The following is a 19,885-nucleotide window of genomic DNA, read 5'->3' as shown; positions in this document are numbered from 1 at the left end:
TCCCTCCAGCTAGGCTACATACATTCCTGGGAAATTTCATCTGGGGCAGGCAGCTCTCCTTAGCAGCCAACCCACAGTACATTCTCACGGCTCCATATGGACTCCATGCAGGCAATCCAGCAAGCCTGTTCACACTGCCCATGGCTGTTTCCAAAATATAAGCCTGTGTTGCAAATTCAATGGCCTCTCTTTCCTGCATTTCTTATGCTCCATAATAACAGGTGGGCTGCCAATTTGTTAATATGGGGGTGGGGGGAAGCAGACTTTAAAGGATGGGACACTCCTTCAGCATTCATGCCCTTTCAATAGAGTCTGTATTCTTCATGTTGTCCTAATGCAGGTCAGCTGACCCAGTCTCAAAGGTTATAATCTCTGTTATAATTACAGCCGAGTGAGCAGAAGCTTCAGCCCAAAGATTTCATATCTGTGCCATATTCCTCTGCACACACTAGTCCATTTCTACACAATGAAAGCCTGCACAAGTTCTCAGGACATGGGCATAACAGCAAGCCTCTTATATAAACTTCTTCTATCCCAGTCCAGGCAAAGCCCTTTCTCACCTTCAGAAGCCAAACCTCACAGTCCATAGTTCTTACTGTATTCAGGTCTTTCAACTCTGACCATAATAATTCATCAAGCTGTACTTACAGCACTGCAAGGCTTCTCTTAGACCAAGATTTCAAGTTCATCTACATTCCTTCCAAAAGTCAGCTCCAAAGGGTCAAAAGCCACACAATCAGGTTTCTAGCATCAATGACACCACTTCTTGGTACCAACTTTACTGCTGCAGTCAGGTTAACGTTGCTGGCAGAAAATGCCCTATTAAGAGTGACTTGAGGGAGAAAAAAGGGAGTGGGTCCTTTTGGCTTACAGACTCAAGGGGAAGCTCCGTGATGACAGGGAAAAATTATAGCATGAGCAGAGGGTGGACAGCACCTCATTGCCAACATCAGGTGGACAACAGCACCAGCAGAATGTGCCAAACATTGGCAAAAGAAAGCTGGTTATAACACCCATAAGCTTGTCCCCAACAATACACTATCTCCATGAGGCTTAAAATTGCCACCAGCTAGGGACCTAGCATTCAGAACACTTAAGTTTATGGGGGACATCTGACTCAAACCACCACAGTTTGTAATTACTTCACATAAGAAGCAGCCTAAGTAATCATTATGATATAAAAATTTATCTTCAATTACATAAGAAAAATAGTTAAGGACTTTTAGTGTTGCTCAGAAAAGAAAATTTAAAATGATATATGTTTAAGGTATAATAAGAGGTTTCTGTGGCATTATGAATATCATGAGAATTATTACCTTAATACATTTAGTTACTAAGGCATTTTTAGAAGTTTTAGCATTTATTTTATAACACACTAAAAGAAAAAATCAAAAGCTGCATGTTTTATTTCATGGTGTTTAATACTAAGGTTTCTGTAGATATCATGTGGTTGTTTTAAATATTAATTTCACAATCTTTTCCCATTTCTCACTGCCTATGCCTCAAAAAAATTCTCTGAAAGGCTATGGTATGAGTGAATATAGTGCTTTCCATGCAAGTGTGATTACCTTAATTTAGGTCTCCAGAACCTATATAATCAGATGTGGTAGCACAAGTATGTGTAAGCATATGCACAAGTATGTGTCAGCATAGCTAGGGCAAGACAGCTGATATAGACAGGAGAATTCCTGGACGTTGTAGGCCTGGTCTGGTACACAGCAGTGAGCAACATGGACTCTGCTTAAAACAAGGTGGATGGTGAGGAGCAAACTAGAGGTTGTCTTCTTATATCCACACATACAATATGACATGTGCATGCCTCTCACACATTCACACACATGAATAAAATCCTTTGAGTTTACATTATTTATTCAAAAACTTACATATGTATGTTGTTAATGGTGGGAAAGAAGACAACACATTTTAAAATTGGGTGCTGTTACCTTCGTGTTGCTGAGATAACCACCTGACAAGCTTATGGGAGGAAAAGGTTTATCTTAGGCATACAGATTCCAGGAGATGCTTCATCATGGTGGAACAACCTGGTTCACTTTATACATTCACAGGAGAGAGGGCATGGGGAGAGAGCAAAGCCAAATACCAGCATGCACAAGCTAACCCAGGACACACGTACAAGGGCTAGACTCAAGATCAAGCCCCAGGGGATCTGACTATTGAAGACTTAAGCAGGAAGATTAACCAAAAATACCTGGTAGCCCATGCCTTAAATCCTAGTATTTGCGAGGCAGAGGTAGGAGGATCACTGTGAGTTTATAGCCAACCTGGGACTACAGAGTGAGTTTTAGGTCAACCTGGGTTAGAATGTGACCCAAAATTTAAAACAAACAAACAAACAAAAACACCTACAACTATGGGGGACATACATTTACAATCAAACCAGCACAGCTGCCTGTTAGTATTTTGTTATTGTGACTGTTTTACTTTCAATAATGTTGCAGGGCATAAAATCAACAAAAATCAGTACTGTTCATACATACAAAAATTGAATTAACAGAAAAAAGATTCCTATCATATGGGTTCAAAAAATTGAGTACCTAGGAATAATCCTAAGGCTAGGAAAGAATTCTACAATTTAAATTTCCAGACACTGAAAACAAACAAACAAACAAAAATCCAAAGAAGATACTATCTGATTGAAAGACTTTCCATGCTCCTGGATTTGCAGAGTTAACATTGTGAAAAGGGCTGTATTACCAAAAGTAATCTACAGATTTAATATAATCCCCACCAAAGTTCCAATTATGTTACTTGCTAAATTGGTGAAAGCAGTCCAAGAACTCATAAAGACAAAAGGCTACAAATAGCCAGAGCCTAGGTGTCCATCAACACAGAAAAGCATAAAGAAACTGCAGCAAAGCAGGATGTGGGAGGCAGAGTCAGGAGAATCAGGTTCTGCTGCATAAGAAGTTCAAAACTAACCATCATGAAAACAAATGAACATAAATGTTGGCAGGGATGTGGAAAAAAAGGAACCCTTCTACACTGCTGGTGGGAATGCAATCTGGTCCAGCCATTGTGGAAAACAGTGTGGAGGTTCCTAAAACAACTAAAGATTGATTTACCATATGACCCAGCTACAGCACTACTAGGCATATATCCAAAGGACTCATCTCATTTCCTTAGAAGTACGTGCTTAACCATGTTTATTGCTGCTCAATTTATAATAGCTGGGAAATGGAACAAGCTTAAATGTCCCTCAACTGATGAGTGAATAATGAAGATGTGGCACATTTATACAATGGAGTTCTACTCAGCGGTAAAGAAAAATTAAGTTATGAAATTTGCAGAAAAATGAATGGATCTGGAAAGGATTATACTAAGTGAGGTAACCCAGGCCCAGAAAGCCAAGCGCCACATGTTCTCTCTCATATGTGGATCCTAGCTACAGATGAGTGGGTTCTGCGTGAGAATGAAAATACTTAGTAGCAGAGGCCAGTAAGTTAAAAAGGAGACATAAAGGGAAGAGAAAGGAAGGGAGGAGGATACTTAATAGGGTGATATTGTATATATGTAATTACAATGATTGTAATGGAGTGGTAAAATGATGGAGAATGGAATTTCAAATGGGAAAGTGTGGGGGTGTGGAGGGAGGGAATTGACATGGGATATATTTTATAATCACGGAAAATGTTAATATAAATAAAAAAAATAAAAAAGAAGAAGTTCAAAACTATATTGGATTAAATGAAACCCTGTCCAAGAAAATAAAAAGGTAGCATACATACTCCCACACATACATACACTGTATGGAGTTTAATTCAACCGTAAGAATAAGATGCACAGTGCTCTGAACATTTGACAAGGTCAGACTGATTTGCTACTTATATCATCCAAAGGAAAGTAACCTATAGGCTAATATTCTAATGAAATATTGGTGCAAAAAGTTCAATAAAGCCATGTATAATTCTCATGGCTGCAATACCAGCAAGTAGACAGGAGGTTCAGGCAAGAGAATGTCTTGACTTTGAGATCATCCCAGGCTACAGCATGAAATCCTTAACAAAGTTTCCATAAAATACTAACAATTTAAATTCAACACCATTTCAGAAAATCTTACACATCATCTCTAAAGATAACACTGTGACTTTTTGAATCATATGATCCCCTCTATTGATAGAGAAAATATTCAATAAAATTAAATCATCCACTTCTTATATTTTTATCTTAATAAAGCAAATTATGTTGTAAGGCATCCCTGCATTTCTATATTGTGCTTCTCCTTTCATAGTCATGTTATATTAGCTGTTATAATATTAACTTATTTAGAAATATTTTGTTTAGAATCATTGTATCTGCACTTTATCCAACAATTTTCTTTTCTGGTAGTTCTATTAAGTTAGGCTGACTTCATGAAACACCTTAGGAAATATTTCTCTTGCTTTGTATTCACTGTATATGACAGTGTAAGCTCAGTACTATAAGGCTGTTTTATTATCTTACACTAATATTTCTATAATTTCATTTTTATTGTGGGCTATATGCTTATATGTATAAGTTGTATTAATCCTTTCAAATCAGCTTTTAATTTTTCTAACTCTTCCAGTTATTTCTTCCTCTCTTTTTTCATTTGTCTCTGCTCTTTATTCCTGCTTTTCAAACCTGAAATTATATCTTCTTTTTCTATAATTTTGGTAGGGTATATACTACATACTCTATAATGTAGATTTCCTTGACATTAAAAGAAATATCTGCCTAATTTCTATAACACCAAAAAAAAATGTATGTGGCAATGGGATGAAGATGGCAACTATTTGCGCAGAGCAGCACTTCCCTTCACATACTCTCTGTTCAGTCATTTATCTTAGAGTTTTTGAATGAATCATAATCATGTGCCACTTGTACTGCAATGGGGAAGAAAGAACTTGTATAACAATGTTGGACAGTACATGAAATAGTCTCTCCATTTTTATTCTAAATATGCTAATAAGAAATGGGGAATATCTCAATAATAAGTGTACCTGATTCTTCCATATTATCTTTAAATTTATCTTTCCAGAAGAATTGATTTCATGACAGATGCTAGCTCCAAAAATTTACCTTATTAACAGCTATTTGTTTAAGATAATAGCATAACTATAAATACAAATGGCATCCTTATCAGCCATCATTTTATATAACATTAAATTAAATATCAAAATATAAATACATCTTCCCAATGATAATAAAATAAAACAGTACACAACCTACAGACTTATAGAGGCTACTGTAGACAGATTAGGAAAGAGGCCAGGATATCATGCAGCCACATTTCAGGTATTTAGATAATCTATTACTATAACTGTAGAGATTATGAATAAAAGGCTACAGGTGACTTATTTGAAGTGGCTCTGGGTAATGTGGTAAACACACAGCACAAAGGATGAGCCTCATTCTTCCACACTCACCTTCTACTAGAGGAGAACGTGGTGCCAACACTGCTCTCTTCAGATACTGATCTATAAAATTGATTAAAAAATACTGTAACCTGGAGGAAAAATAAATCTTAAAAATTATATGATCACTTGAAGATTGTTCTTCACGAAACTATCATGATGCACATAAATGTCTTTTTTCAACATAAACAGCTTCGGTCTCAATAGTGAACACTTTGTTGACTGATTCCCTTTTTCCTCATTTTGAAGTACCTCAAGTGTTGATGCTATAGGCACACATCTGTATAGGTAGCCTCCTTATTCTATGATGTCCCAAATTCACTATGTTAGTTTGAGGCTAAACCAATAATAGCACACAGAAAAATATAACTAATCAAGCTACTGCATGCTGCCTAATAAATAATGTATAAAAATTAAATGTTAGAAAATCCCCAATAAGCATGTAATAAATAGTGAATGGTGTTATTTAAAAAATTTTTAAACATGTATGATATTTAAATAATATTATGGATTCAATCATTTCTATGAGTTTACTTTTTTGATATTTATTTTGAGAGTGAGGAAGAGGTAGGGAGAGACAGAAGGCAGAATGGGCATGCCAGGGCCTTCAGGCAGTGTGAATGAACTTCAGACACATGCACCCCTTGTGCACAGCTGCTACACTACATGCTGGCATCACTGTGTGTCTGGCAACATGGGACCTGGAGATTCAAACATGAGTTCTTAGGCTTCACAGGCAGGTGCCCTAACCACTAAGCCATCTCTCCAGCCCACATTTATTTTTAATTTGAAACCCTCCGGTGTTTAAATGGAAAGTGTACATTTCAACCAACTCTCTGGTCATCTTGTTATAAATGTTGAACATTCTATTTCTAGGTTCTAGAGTAATTATTTTTAATTTATTTATTGAATACATTTTTAATTATAGAAAAATCAGTTGCTTTCTATGTATCTATATGTCTAAATATTTCTTTCTTCTTACCAAAGACATACTCATAATTTCTCTTACTATCATTTAATAGAACATAAACCAGAAGTAAATGCTATTATGGCAACAATATACAGGAGCTTAATATGTTTAAATAGTTCTATAATGGATTCCAGATAATACAGTTATTTCACTTAATAATTTATGTACCTAAAGTTTTTGATGCATTAGAAAGCCTTGTAGTTTTTTGTTTATAAAATTATAGAGAATAAATAACCAAGTTCAGAGATTAAATCACTTGCTCAAAATATTGTAGTTTGCATATAAGACATGGAACAATGGCAGATTTCTGAGGCTAAATAAAATTTTCATCCTGAGTCTCCTGTTTCTTGACTGATAATAACTCCCCATGCAATCTCTACATACTGTGACAGCAAGTTCAAAGATATTATCTCTAACTGAGAAACATGTTCTAAAAAAGATGTTTCCTACTAACCACAGAATTTGTATCTAATAAATTTATTTCTCCAGTTATGGTGAAATCCAGTGTCTCTGAGACTAACAGAGCCCATGGTCAACTGGGATGTTTTGGCAGGGTTAGTGATCTTAGAGACCAAGTAAGTTTCTAAGATACCCTTTGAAGCCAAATCTCCTCCAACAGTGATAAACTGAATGATTTTACTGATTAAATTCACCATAGAAGTTAAGTCAGTTTAGAGTGTGCCTGTGTACCTCTCCTGAATTAGAGTCTTGTTCTTGATGAATATAAACATGTTTTATGTAGTTAATGCAACAATTATTATTTATGTACACATAAAATATATACCTCTCACTTTCACTTTCACCTCTGTAGCACAGCTCTCTTATTTTATTTTGCTCTATTAAGGCAAAAATAATGATGATAGCCACAGGTATAGCAATGAATAAAATGAGTAGCAATCGGTGTTCTGTAAGAGGAGCATGTCTTTCCCTCCAAGAGCTTTTACCTAGAATGGAAAACATCCATTATAAATGGGGAAGTGGATGTGATACCTTTATCAGCATTATTACTCAATATTAAACCTCTCATTCATATGCATTATGAATATACTAAATAATAAACTAATATACATATATATAATTCTGCTATTAGTGTTTTATTGATACATTTGAGTCATAAACCTTTGATTATGTGACAATTTCTTGGATGATAAAATATTTTCAAACTAACCTATAACTAAGTGGAAAAAAAATCTACAACTTCTAAATAAACAAATACATACTCAAAGCATTTCCAATGAAATCAAGAACAACAGAAAAGTGTCTACTCTCTGTACTTATGTTTAATATCGATGTATTAGCAAGAGTATAAGACAAGACATAAAAGGGATACAACTACAAATGGAAAAAAATCAAAGCAGCCTCACTTGCAGATACGAACCTGTAAATGAGAGGTTAATGAATCTAATGAGAAAATGGCTAGAACTGATAATCACTTTCAATAATGTGGAAGGATAAAAAATTAAAATACAAAAATCAATAGCCTTTCTATATGCCAAAAATAAAAATGCTGGAGAACAAAGCATGGGAACAGCTCATACTCAATGAGATCCTTCCCTCCCAAAATGCTTTGGCATACCCCTATTTTTATTTGGTAGTTGGAGGAGGTAAATTCAGAGAATAATGACTGGTCAAAGGTTGAAAAGTAGTGACAGTTAAGTGTCTGTCCCAAATGAGACATGCACACCACCCTTTGAGGGCTCAGTTAACATCGTAAGACAGGATGGAGAGAAAGAAAATAAGAATTGGAGGATGGAGAGTTGTGCTGTGGAACTCCAGTGGCAAGACATGACAAGGCCACTGCCCTTAGCAACACACACCATTTGGACACAAGACCTGTATTTGGACACAAGATCTGCAAATGGTAGGGCCACTCAACATTATATATCAGGGAAGGTTTTGGGTGGCCACTCCCCCCACTACTGAGCTCATGAATTAAAGGTTGCCAAGGATGGGTAGTTAGTCTCTTCCATGGCATGTCTACTGGCAAGCAATGAAAAGAAGGGATATGGTGACGCTGCGGGAGATGAGAGTAGGTAATGTGGAGTATATACGAACAAAATGTAATGCACATGTATATGACAATGTCAAAGTAAAATATTTGCAAACATTTCATTCCTTTCTAGCTTATTAACTCACCCTGCAGATCTTGGGACTTGTCAGCTAATATGGAGAGGTGAGCTCACTCTGAGTGTGTGTGTGTATGTGTGTGTGTGTGTGTTCGTGTTTTCTCCAAAACTCAATCCTTTCTGTCTCTGTGTTTCCTGTTTATTGAAGAAGCCTAACAAGTACAGACTGTGTTCATTGGAAGTGGGTTACTGTTGTTCTAACAAGTACCTGTACTATGGAAGTGCTGGAGACCTGGACGAAGGGAATGGGTAAAGAAGCACTGAGTGGAAAATGCCAAGGGACTATTGGTAGTAATATACATGTTACAATGATTCTACTGAGATAAGGGGAAGAAAGAGAAGAGGAAAGAAGAGGCAGAATGCAGTGGCTTATGGATGTGGTAGGTGCTTCTGGCAAAGTGTCAGAAATTAACATAGTACTGAACTACAAATAACAGTATTTCTGATACAAAATGGAAAATATTTGGCTAACTTGTGCTCTGAAAATTGTGGAGGTTAGAACATGCAAGCCCTGAAATCGAACAATTAGCAGGGAATATTTCTAAGTAAAATGATGGAGCTATATAGCGGAGGGCCTCCAGGTTACTTGTAGAACTGGGTTAAAGAAGGAATTGCTGAGGAGAAATCCTCAGCCCATCAAGATTTCACAGAGGAAGACACATGTTCCTGTAGAGAACAGGGTGTTCTGAGAAAGATCTTTTGATTAACAGATAGTGGATGTGAATCACAGATTTAATCAGCCATAACAGAAGAAGGCAGGAACATAGAATTCAACCCGAGGGATGAAATTATGGTAGGAGAGACACTGTCAAGTTTGGGCTAAAGGGAGCTGGGTGGAGCAATGGAGCCATCTGACTGCAACCCTGCTTTTCTCTTAAGAAAAAAAAAAAAATGACCTGGAAGGCACTAAATGATCACTGGGCGCTATCATTGCCATTGCAGGCTAAGGAGGTGAGACTGCCCCTGCTTGGTGACCCATCCTGTATTCCTGTGGGTCTAGCTGTCCCAAGTGCATGGAAGCCTCTACTGTCTCAGGAGATCTAGACTGAAGCATAGCAAGTCTAAAGACTCAAGTGCAAGGGAACTTGCTTCATATGGGTTCATCTTACTCGAATGTGATATCCATCCTTCTTCACTCCTTTCTTCCTTACCCCCTTCTTTCAATCCTTCATCCTTTTCATCTATATTCTCACCTTTGGGATGCTAACCCTATACCTACCCTGTCACTATACTTCAGAGGATTGAACTTTGGCTGCACAGGTTGACAGGTCTAGAGGAGCTTTGTCTCAAGATGAATGAATGAAATGTTGCTCACATTTGATTTTGGCAAGTCAGATGAGACAATGGATTTCTAGTTGATGCTAGAAAGAATGGAGATTTGGGGCTGGTGAGATAGAATTGTATGTATTTTACAGATGAGAAAGACGTGAATTTGGTAGAGCAATACAGTATCATGGTATATGTCATGATATCTCTTCCTAAATTCATCTCTTGAAGCCTGGACTCTAATTTGATAGCGTTTGGTAACTAGAACCCTAGGGGGTAAATAAGATTAAATAAGGTCATAAGGGCAAGACCTTATCCTGATATGATTGCCAGCCTTATCAAAGGAAGGTGGCCAGAAATCTCTCTTTACACACACACACACACACACACACACACACACACACACACAGAGAGAGAGAGAGAGAGAGAGAGAGAGAGAGAGAGAGAGAGAGAGAGAGAGACCCATGTAAAAAATCAGTAAAAATGTGGCATTCTGCAAGTTATAAGAAAGATACTCCATTAAATAATTTCCAGACTGTGTTTATAAACATCCAGCCTCCAGACCTGTGAGAAAATAAGCACACCTAAGAAAGCCAGACTCTCATATTTTGTATGGCCACTTGAGAAGACTAACATGTTGTGGTTTTACAAAAGAATGAATAAAATCATTTAATATGTAGGCATCTTATGAAGGGAAAAACAATTTGTAGCATTCTTATGAAAAATATTATTCAGTTGAAAAATAAGATGGCTTACTGCCAGAAAAAGCTCAAACATATTAGCAGCAATAGCATGATCATTTCAAAAGATGGAAAATACGTATTTCCCAAAATATGAAAACTATTGCCAAATTTTCAGGGAACATTGCAGAAGAGATGGCAGAAATGTTGAAGGAGCCACAGGAAGAAGTGTATTGAAGCATTGTTCTGCTACCACTACCACTTACAAAGACTGATACATTCACAACTTCACAGTGAATGTTGATAACCTCACTAAAGAAGGCCTTCAGCAGAATGGAGGTGGCAGAAATGGAACATAGGAGTACAAGCGGATGGGTATAAAGTCAATATGCAATAGTTTAAATTTAATTAATTAATTAATTAAAAACAGAATCAAAAAATTAAATTAGGAAGGATAAATATTTCCTCAATGACTTAAATATGTTGTCTCAAACACAGCAGCCTTCTCAGGATAAAACTTTAGCGATTTTGTTACTAATAAGACATTAATCATGATGTCATGGCAATTTTGCTTTCTTCTGAATGGATTGTCTGATACAATTATAAATAGAAGAATAGAGAATTAGGAGGGGCACAAATGAGATGGAGAAAAGGAAGGGGAGAGAGAAAAGGATGAGGAAAAGGAGAAAGACAAAAAATATGAGGAAGAGAAGGAAAAGGAGGAGATGGAAAAGAGGAGAGGCAAGGGAAGTTTAGGTGAGGGGAGAGAGAGAAGAGGAAGAGAGATGAGGAAAATAGAGGAGGAAATGAATTATGATGGGGAGATGAAAAAGAATCTGAGATTTCAATTATTATAGCAATTATCATGATTATTTAAAAGGTGAGTCAGGTATAGCTTATGTTATTTTAAAAACTGTCACCCTTCAAAAACTGTTAGCTCACAGATTACTGAACCGTGACAATTCACTGATACTATGTGTTAAAAAAAAATCAATAGGCTCCCTGTAAGAAACAAGACATTATAAACAATAACAAAAAATAGTTTCTTCTTTGATCATTTTTCAAGAAAAATATATTTTGAAATTAAGAAGGCAGTGGTTCCCAGTGACAGGAGCCCACGCTCACAACTGAATATTACTCTGTCCTTTTCCTAAGATTAACATATTGATAATGGATGCTGTAAATAGTAATAGTACATAGTATTCCTACTAGTAATTATTGAAAGAGATAGCAATGTGATACTGAAATGTACTCATGTAGTTTTACATGAATAGGAGTTTGAGGCGTGCTTCAGTAGTAGACCATATGAGGAGCATATGTAAGGTGGTGAAATCAATTCCCAGCACCTCCAAAAAGAGTAATTTCCCCCCATGAAAACAAGTAGTCTTAGAAAGCTATACAAACAGAGTATACATTTTTGCAACATCTGTTCAGCTATACTATTGTTACTATAGAAAATCAAGACCTTGCAGCCAGGCATGGTGGTGCATGCCTTTAATCCCAGCATAGGGAGGCAGAGGTAGGAGGGTCATTGTGAGTTCCAGGCCAATCTGGAATTACTGAGTGAGTTCCAGGTAGTCTGGGCCAGAGTGAGTCCCTATCTCAACCCTACCACCAAACACACACACACACACACACACACACACACACACACACACACACACAAGAAAATAAGGATATTTCAACTTCTAAGTGCACTCCCTGATACTGTGTTTCCATCACTGTGAAAGGTGCTATATGTTTGCTATCTCATCATCTAGGTTTTGGATTTTTTATTGAGATATACTTGCACACCTTTAAGGCATGTATCATGATGATTTAATACATACATACACACAATTTAATAGTCAAATGAAGGTTTCCATCTCTTCAAACCTTAATCATTCTATGTCTGGCAATTCCATACTTTTCCAGTTAGATTGAAATAGATCCTGGGATTTTTGTTTATTTGTTTTCTTGGTTTGTTGATTTTTAATATTTTAACATTTTAAATTTATTTTTATTTATGGGAGAGGGGGCAGCTAGAGACAGAATTGGCATGCCATGGCCTCCAGCTACTGCCGATGAACTCCAGATGCATGTGCCACCTTGTGCATCTGACTTGGGGTCCTGGGAATCAAACCTGGGTCCTTTGGCTTTGTAGGCAATTGCCTTAGCCACTAAACCATCTCTCCAGCCCATCATTTTTGTTTTATTTAGGCAGGATCTCACTCTAACCAAGGCTGACATGGGGTTCGCAACAGATTTGCAATGATCCTCCTACCTCATCATGCCAAGTACTAAGATTAAAGGCATACATGTGGATGTGTGGCTGATAATAGATTTTAAATATAAACAGACAGATAGATAGATAGATAGATTTGAATTTATTAACTAATTGTTGACACAGGGTCTCATGTAGCCGAAGGTGATCTTGATTTCCTAATGCTTCTGCCTTTACTTCATGAGTGCTGGGATTAGGGGCATGAATCATCATGGCACCTCACAGTCTTATAAAGTACCTTAAGAATATGTAATAGTATAGTCTGAAATTTTAAATATCTAGAAAAAAAAGGTGTTTTTTAAAGATCTTGATACATCAGAGAACTTTGCTTCTGGTTATACACTACTGCAATAATTTTCTCAGAAATGCATTTTATTATTTATTATTATAAACTACTATAAATTCTTACCATTAACTAGCCCTCATGCTTTGTTTAAATAATAACAAATGTAATTCAAAGTAAGTAAAACAGAATAATAGCTTTATTAATCATACATTGCATGAGTTTTTGCTAAAATAATATTTTGTATGGTTATATTTACATATGTTTAAATATATTGTATAGTAATGTGTAGCACTTACCTTCTCATTGCTAAGATAGAACAGCTGACCAGAAGCAGATTATGGAAGGAAAGGTTTGTTTCACCTTAGAGTTTTGAAGAAAAGTTCCATCATCGTGGGGAAGCATAAGGAGGAGATAGCTGGGTGTCACATCTCCACAGTAGCAGGGAGGGAGTAGAGAGAGCAAGCTCCTAGCGCTGGCAAGTGGAGCTGGACAATGAAACCCCAATGCCCGCCCCCCAGGACACACCTTCTCCAGCAAGGTTCCACCTCCCAAAGACTCCACCATCTGCACATTAAGTGTGAGGCTTCATCACAAACATGCGGGGCTATGATATTTTGGTTGTATTTTAATCTGATGGATGAGTGGTTTGATATTAAGAGTTAGTCACCTCATAACATACAAGTACAGAGAAATTTCTCCAAGATTTCCACAACTTGTTTGTGAGGCCCGAAAGGAAGGAGGCCAGGGTACTCAGCTGGCCTATGCTCTCAGTTATTTTTAGTCGGCTAAATGCCATTCAGAGACAGGGGATTTCCTAGTTTTGCCTAATCTCACTCGTGTTTGTTTGCTCTCAAGATGCTGCTCATGAAGAGAAGAAGCCAAATGCTGAAGAGGAAATTTCCAAAGTTTAGTTAGGATCACCTAGAGCAGGAGAAAGACAACTAATTGTTATGTCAACAGGAATGAAGGGGAGCCTGAAGAGCCCAGAAACATCAACGAACAGTAACTACTATGCACTTCCTCACTCCAGGCATGGCTTGTCTTTAGTATACAATGTCAGCGTGAAGAGAGGATGAACACTATCATTTTACACTCTCACAATTTTTTATCCTACAAATAAAACTCTATGTTCATTAACAACAGTTACTTTGTAATTGGCATTTAAACTAAATTATTCTTACACATAGAAGTTGTACAATAAAAGTTTAAGTTTACTAACCTTCTTTTATCTTGTGTCCATCATCAATACTTCCAAACTCTCCTGGTTTTGGCTCACAATTAGGAGGGAGAAAACCTTTATCACAATGACAATGTTGAAAATTATTGCAAATCTGGAAGCATCAAAAGATAGAGCAGTTTTTGTGCAAATGTGGCTTTTGATGGACACTAGTAACTAGTCCACACTTAACCACATACTATCTTGTTCTGGGGAACTTGTTTTTAGTGGACAAATTTACCAAATTTATTCTTGCAATTGTTCATGTCTTACAAATTCAATCTACCTTCTGAGACCCAATCAATTTCTTCCTTTTGTTCTAATTCTTTGAACCCCACCCACAATCAGACCCAACCAGTACCTCGCACAACGATTTGTACCGTATCAATTGTTATCATTTACTTGCTTGCTTAGCAAGCCGGCCCAAACTGCCATTACCTACACTTACCACTTTGGCCTCCTCTTTATAAAAAGAACCACATTGTGCTTTTACATTGTCACAAGGACTTCTACGCTTCCCACACTTCCGCCCCATAGATTTATCATTTAAATGTTTATTTTTTATCTTTTCCAACTGATAATTTCAAAAAATTCTTAAGAAAAGGTTGAAGTTACAAATCATAAGACTAACAATACTATATAGCCTATGAATTACAAAAAAATTAAAACCATTTTTAATCTCCCAATTATTCACAGAATTGTTAAAAGTTGATTTAAATGAATCCTTACCCCATGGTCATTGCAGTCTCTCGTATTATTACACTTTGAATAATCTATTTCATGTCTAATTTCTTTACAAAATGTTCTGTGACAATACTAAATTAAAACAAAAAAGAGTGAAAATTCAAGTTAAATATTGAGTTTGTATGAATGTAACCTGTAACCTGTAATTAAGTTTAAAATTCAAGAGAATACAGTAAAGAAATGGATACTAATTGTGAGTACAATGATACAAGGTTTCTGCCTTCAGACTGTGAGACTCTATGTAAGGAGATTGTACATACATATATATGTAAATACATGTATTTATGTATCTAGCTACATAAAAATACATTTATATAAACATATATATGTGCATGTAGATAGAAGATATATGATATATAGATCTAGAAGATTTCTTTGATTACTCCCTGAATTCAGTAATTATCTGAGGATCATTTTAAAGAATAATCATGTCTGCTTCATCTGAGATCATTCTATCAACAGCTCTCAGGGCCAAGTTTAGCCAAATTTCCTTGGGTATTCAGGGCTGAGGACTTGTGAAGGGGAAAAGTATATCTCAAAATAATGGGCATTAATAGGAAACATACTATTCCATGCTGGGGCACGACATGAGAGAAGAATGGCAGGTAAATGCAGAATGTAACTCTGCAAGAAGATACCCAGTGGTGAGATGGATGGCTGTAAACATCTTCAAAGAAGGCACATGTTACATGTCCAACTCCTGCTCTGACATATGTCATGTCTGTACAAGAATTTTGCTTGCCAAGTGCTCAAAATTTTCCATCACATTTAGCCTTTTCTGGGAGGAATTAGTTTTTATCATTGAGTCATAATAGGAATAGGGATGCCATATGCAAAAATAGACATCAAGCTTTTGGGATGCCAATTAGCGATAATACCCGTTAGATCACAAAGATGAGAAATGCTTTAGGTCAGATTTGTAATCCAAATGCTTTGATATCAGCAAAAAATGACAGGCACATATATTTTCATGTGCTATTATCAAAGCCCTATCATAAAGAAGAAATGTTTGGATCTGCAAATCACACACACCTAGCGTTGTCTCAAAAATATATGTTAATTTAAGTTTATATAGTAGCTCATGAACTCAGTTACTAGGTTCAACTTTAAATTAAATATTAAAATGTTATTATATATTTATTGATAGAAGTTTCTAATCATGTTTCATAATTAAACTATATGAATTGCTAATATGCATTCCTCATTTTTATATACTATATTTAATTTGAAATTTTATCCATTAAGAGTATATACAAAATTACTTATTACATATTTTATAACATCAAAAATGATCTATTTATTATTTTCAAATAATGTCACTACTAAAAATAAGGGTTGATATCATTAATGTAAATAGTGCTGGGATACTGCATACAACATGTAAATAAATAGAGAAAATGGAGAACCGTACACATGTAAATATTATTTAATTAACAAGTACAGTTTTTAACTTTCTAGTTCGTTCTGAAAAGAACATAAACTATATTAGCTATTTGTGAAAACATACATTTTTTTCTGTAGATATGTAAAAGGTAGTTACCTCATTGAAAAGATGACCCACAAATGATAGCTTTAATGTTCTTTCAATTTTATAACAAATACTGTGTGATAGTTTGAATGTATGTCCCCCATAGGCTCATGTTTTATTAAAGCTTATCTACATTCACCTGTCTGGATGAGGTGTCACTCAGGGCAGATGCTTAGGGCCAGCACTAGGGTGTGGCTGGCCGTGGATCTGAATTATAGCCTAAAGGTATGCTAAGATGTCTGAGCTTTTGGGCTCCTGCTTACTGTAGGCTCATGCCTGCTTGTGGTGCAGTCAGCTTGGTGGTGTCTCTATGTTTGAATTTTTGAATGGGAACCAGCTTTTTCCACCATTTGTTGGAACTTCCCCTGCATCTGCAAGTGTTAAATAACTCCCTTCCTTCCATAAGCTGTGACTGTTTACATAATCTAAGCATTGTGGAGCTGACTACAACAGAAATTTGCTATACAGAAGTCATATGATAGTGCTGAGATGAATCTGACCATATAGATTTTGGACTTTTGGGAACTTGTTTAGTGGAGGAATATGTGTGCAATTGGTACTTGCAACTAAACATGCCTTCCAGAGTGGTAAGCTAAGTGCTATTGGCTATTCTGGTAAGATTTTGAAAATACTAAATGAATAGAGAATTGTATTTGGAAGCTTTGATTATGAACTTTCAAAGGGGAAGAAAAGACTGCAGAAACTTTGTTGGAAGTGAGCTACTGGCATAAAGACTGGCTTCATACTTCTGCCCATGCCCAAAGAGTTTGATCAAGACTGACTTTGAAAATAATGGATTGGTAGAACTGAAGTGGAACTGAAAGATTTAAGATTTAAAATTGAAAAAAAAAATCAAACAATTTGAAATTACTGCAACAGAGACAAGATTTTGGTTACTTGATGTTTTCAAGGACACCCAACTGCTTTACACTGAAACCATGGAAAGGATGCCAGAGGCTATTCCACCCAGGAAATAGTAAATGAATAGGCATACAGAATCTTTGGAAAAGAATAAACCTGCTGTTTAAGATTACAATTTATTTACTCATGGTAGCGGTGTTACTGTACTTTTGGTATTGAGTTTGGAAACAAGAAATCATACATGGAAGTGAGTCATGAGGTACACATGGCCCCAGGGGCCAATGCTGAGATGCAGCATATGAGGCAGGAAGTGAACTCCCTGATAGAGAAGCCACTGAGGCCATTGTCTGAAATTAAATAGGAGTCTCTGCTGAGATGAGGCACTGGAAACAGGGCATTTTTGTTTCTTTTCTTCATTTATGTATTTATTTACTTATGAGAAAGAGAAAGAGAATAGAGAATGGGTGCATGAGGGCTCTAGCAACTGCAAATGAACTCCACATACATACACCAATTTGGGGATCTGGTTATGTGCTAGAAATGCCAATGTATAAAGCTGGACATGGTGATGCATGCCTTTAATTCTAGAACTTGGGAGGCAGAGGTATGTGGATCATCATGGTTTGAGGCTACCCTGAGATGACATAGTGAATTTCAGGTCAGCCTGGACTATAGTGAGACCCTACCTCGAAAAACAAAACAAAACAAAACAAAAGCTGAAGATGGATTGTAGTTTGCGCTGGAGACCCAAAGATGGTTTAGATATACCTGGACTGTGTCAGGACTACTATGAGGTGCTATTGGCTGAGAAGCTACAGGGGCAGAATTAGAAATCCAGAGACTGCCATCACTGGTCACTGGTTATGGATGTTGAATTTGAACTGATGTTTACTGATGGCTATTGATTTTTCACTGTCCATTCTCTCTTTGTTATGCCTTGCAGCAATGGGAATGTTTTCTCTGTGGCATTATGTGCTGGAAGCATGTTACTTGTTTTGATTTTACAGGACTCACAACTAAGAGACAGATGTGAATCTCAGGTGCAACTTGGGAATTTGGAACAGTCTTAAAGTTGATAAAGTCCGTGGGAAACTTTGAATTTGGACTGAATACAATTTGCAACATGAGATGGTCATGAGTCTTTTGAGGAACATGAATGGAATGGGGTAATTTGAATGTATGTCCCCATAGACTCAAATGTTTTATTAGCGCTTGGTTCTAGCTGCCTTGCTGGAGGAGGTGTCACTGGGGTACAATCTTGGGGTCCAGCTCTAAGGTGTGTTTGGGTACAGATCTGAATTTCAGCCTAAAAGTATTCAGAGAAGTTTGAGCTCTGGGGTCCTGTTTGCTGCAGGTGTGTGAATTCATGTGGTGCTTGCTGCTTGGAGGTGTCTCTCTGTTCGGACTCATGAAGAGGAGCCAGTTTTTTCCACCATTTGATGGAACTTCCCCTGGATGTGTAAGCATTAAATAAATCACTTCCTCCCATAAGTTGTGTCTGGTTTGGATATTTATTCCAGCAATGCACAGCTGTCAACAATACCCAGAAATTTTATCTCTGTATTATTTTTCCCTGTGTGGCTCAATGACAGTTCTTTAGACACTCTTTGGGCAGCTTCATGAATCTTACCCCTTATTAATCTAAGATAATGCTTTTAGCAGGTGCTCAATTTGTATTTGTAGCAGCCACATTTTAAATTTTTTTATGGTTTTCCAGAACCTTTGTAAAGACCTAAGCTCATATCTTGTCAAGGCCAAACCAAATTGCAAAAAGTCATGTTCTATTTTGTGTTACTACTATTTTGTGTTATCTTTGTTTCAGATTTTTTAATTTTAACTTTATTTTTATTTATTTGTGAAAGAGAGAGAGAAAGAGGCAGAGAGAGTGAGAGAAAGAATGGGTGTTCCAGGGCCTCCAGCCACTTCAAACAAAATCTAGACTCATGTGCCCCCTTGTGCATCTGGCTTACATGGGTCCTGGATAGCTGAACCAGAATCCTTTGGCCTTGCAGGAAAATGCCTTAACAGCTAAGCCATCTCTCCAGCTCTTTGTTTCAGATTCTTAACAAGGTCAGTTAGTTGGACTGTGGGTTTACATTTATTTATGGGTATGTATTTATAAGTATATAGATACAAGCATATATGATCAAACTCAAAATTTTTCTTCTTATTTCATACACTATATATATACCTTTGAATTTCATTAATAAGCTTGTTTGTTTCTCACTATAAAAAGATGTTGAGCTGGGCATGTTGGCTCACACATGAAATCCCAGCAATTAGGAGGCTGAGGTAGAAGGAAAACTATGAACTCAAGATCAGTCTGAATTGCAGAGTCAGTAACTGCCAAAAATCTCCAACATTAAGCAATGACAATTTCCAAAGAAAGAAAACTTATCAAAAAAAAAATCTATTAAAAGAGTAATTCCTGAAACACACAGATTTCTAAATCATATAAATGCCTAATAGCCTAAGTATACAGCCTTGGACAAGTCTTGTAAGCTTAAAAATAATTCACATTTAACAGTCATGTGTATCTGTATGTGAACATA

At 36.6% G+C, this 19,885-nt stretch overlaps 1 protein-coding gene across 1 annotated transcript in view; it reads right to left on the bottom strand.

Annotated features, from left to right (window-relative positions):
* The window catches only part of LOC101601078 (disintegrin and metalloproteinase domain-containing protein 5-like), a 62,669-nt gene that overhangs the window by 7,710 nt on the left and 35,074 nt on the right, over nucleotides 1-19,885 (bottom strand). Inside the window, exons 17-19 of the mRNA XM_045130576.1 lie at nucleotides 14,930-15,016; nucleotides 14,204-14,315; nucleotides 7,155-7,307 (exon numbers count right to left, since the gene is read on the bottom strand). Of these exons, the coding sequence (XP_044986511.1) occupies nucleotides 7,155-7,307; nucleotides 14,204-14,315; nucleotides 14,930-15,016 (352 nt within the window). The remainder of the gene's footprint in view (nucleotides 1-7,154; nucleotides 7,308-14,203; nucleotides 14,316-14,929; nucleotides 15,017-19,885) is intronic.

Source organism: Jaculus jaculus, chromosome 12, assembly GCF_020740685.1.
Source record: "Jaculus jaculus isolate mJacJac1 chromosome 12, mJacJac1.mat.Y.cur, whole genome shotgun sequence".
Classification (NCBI taxonomy): Eukaryota; Metazoa; Chordata; class Mammalia; order Rodentia; family Dipodidae; genus Jaculus; species Jaculus jaculus.
Note: the sequence above shows the minus strand (reverse complement) of the source record. Positions and strands in the feature narration are given on the sequence as shown.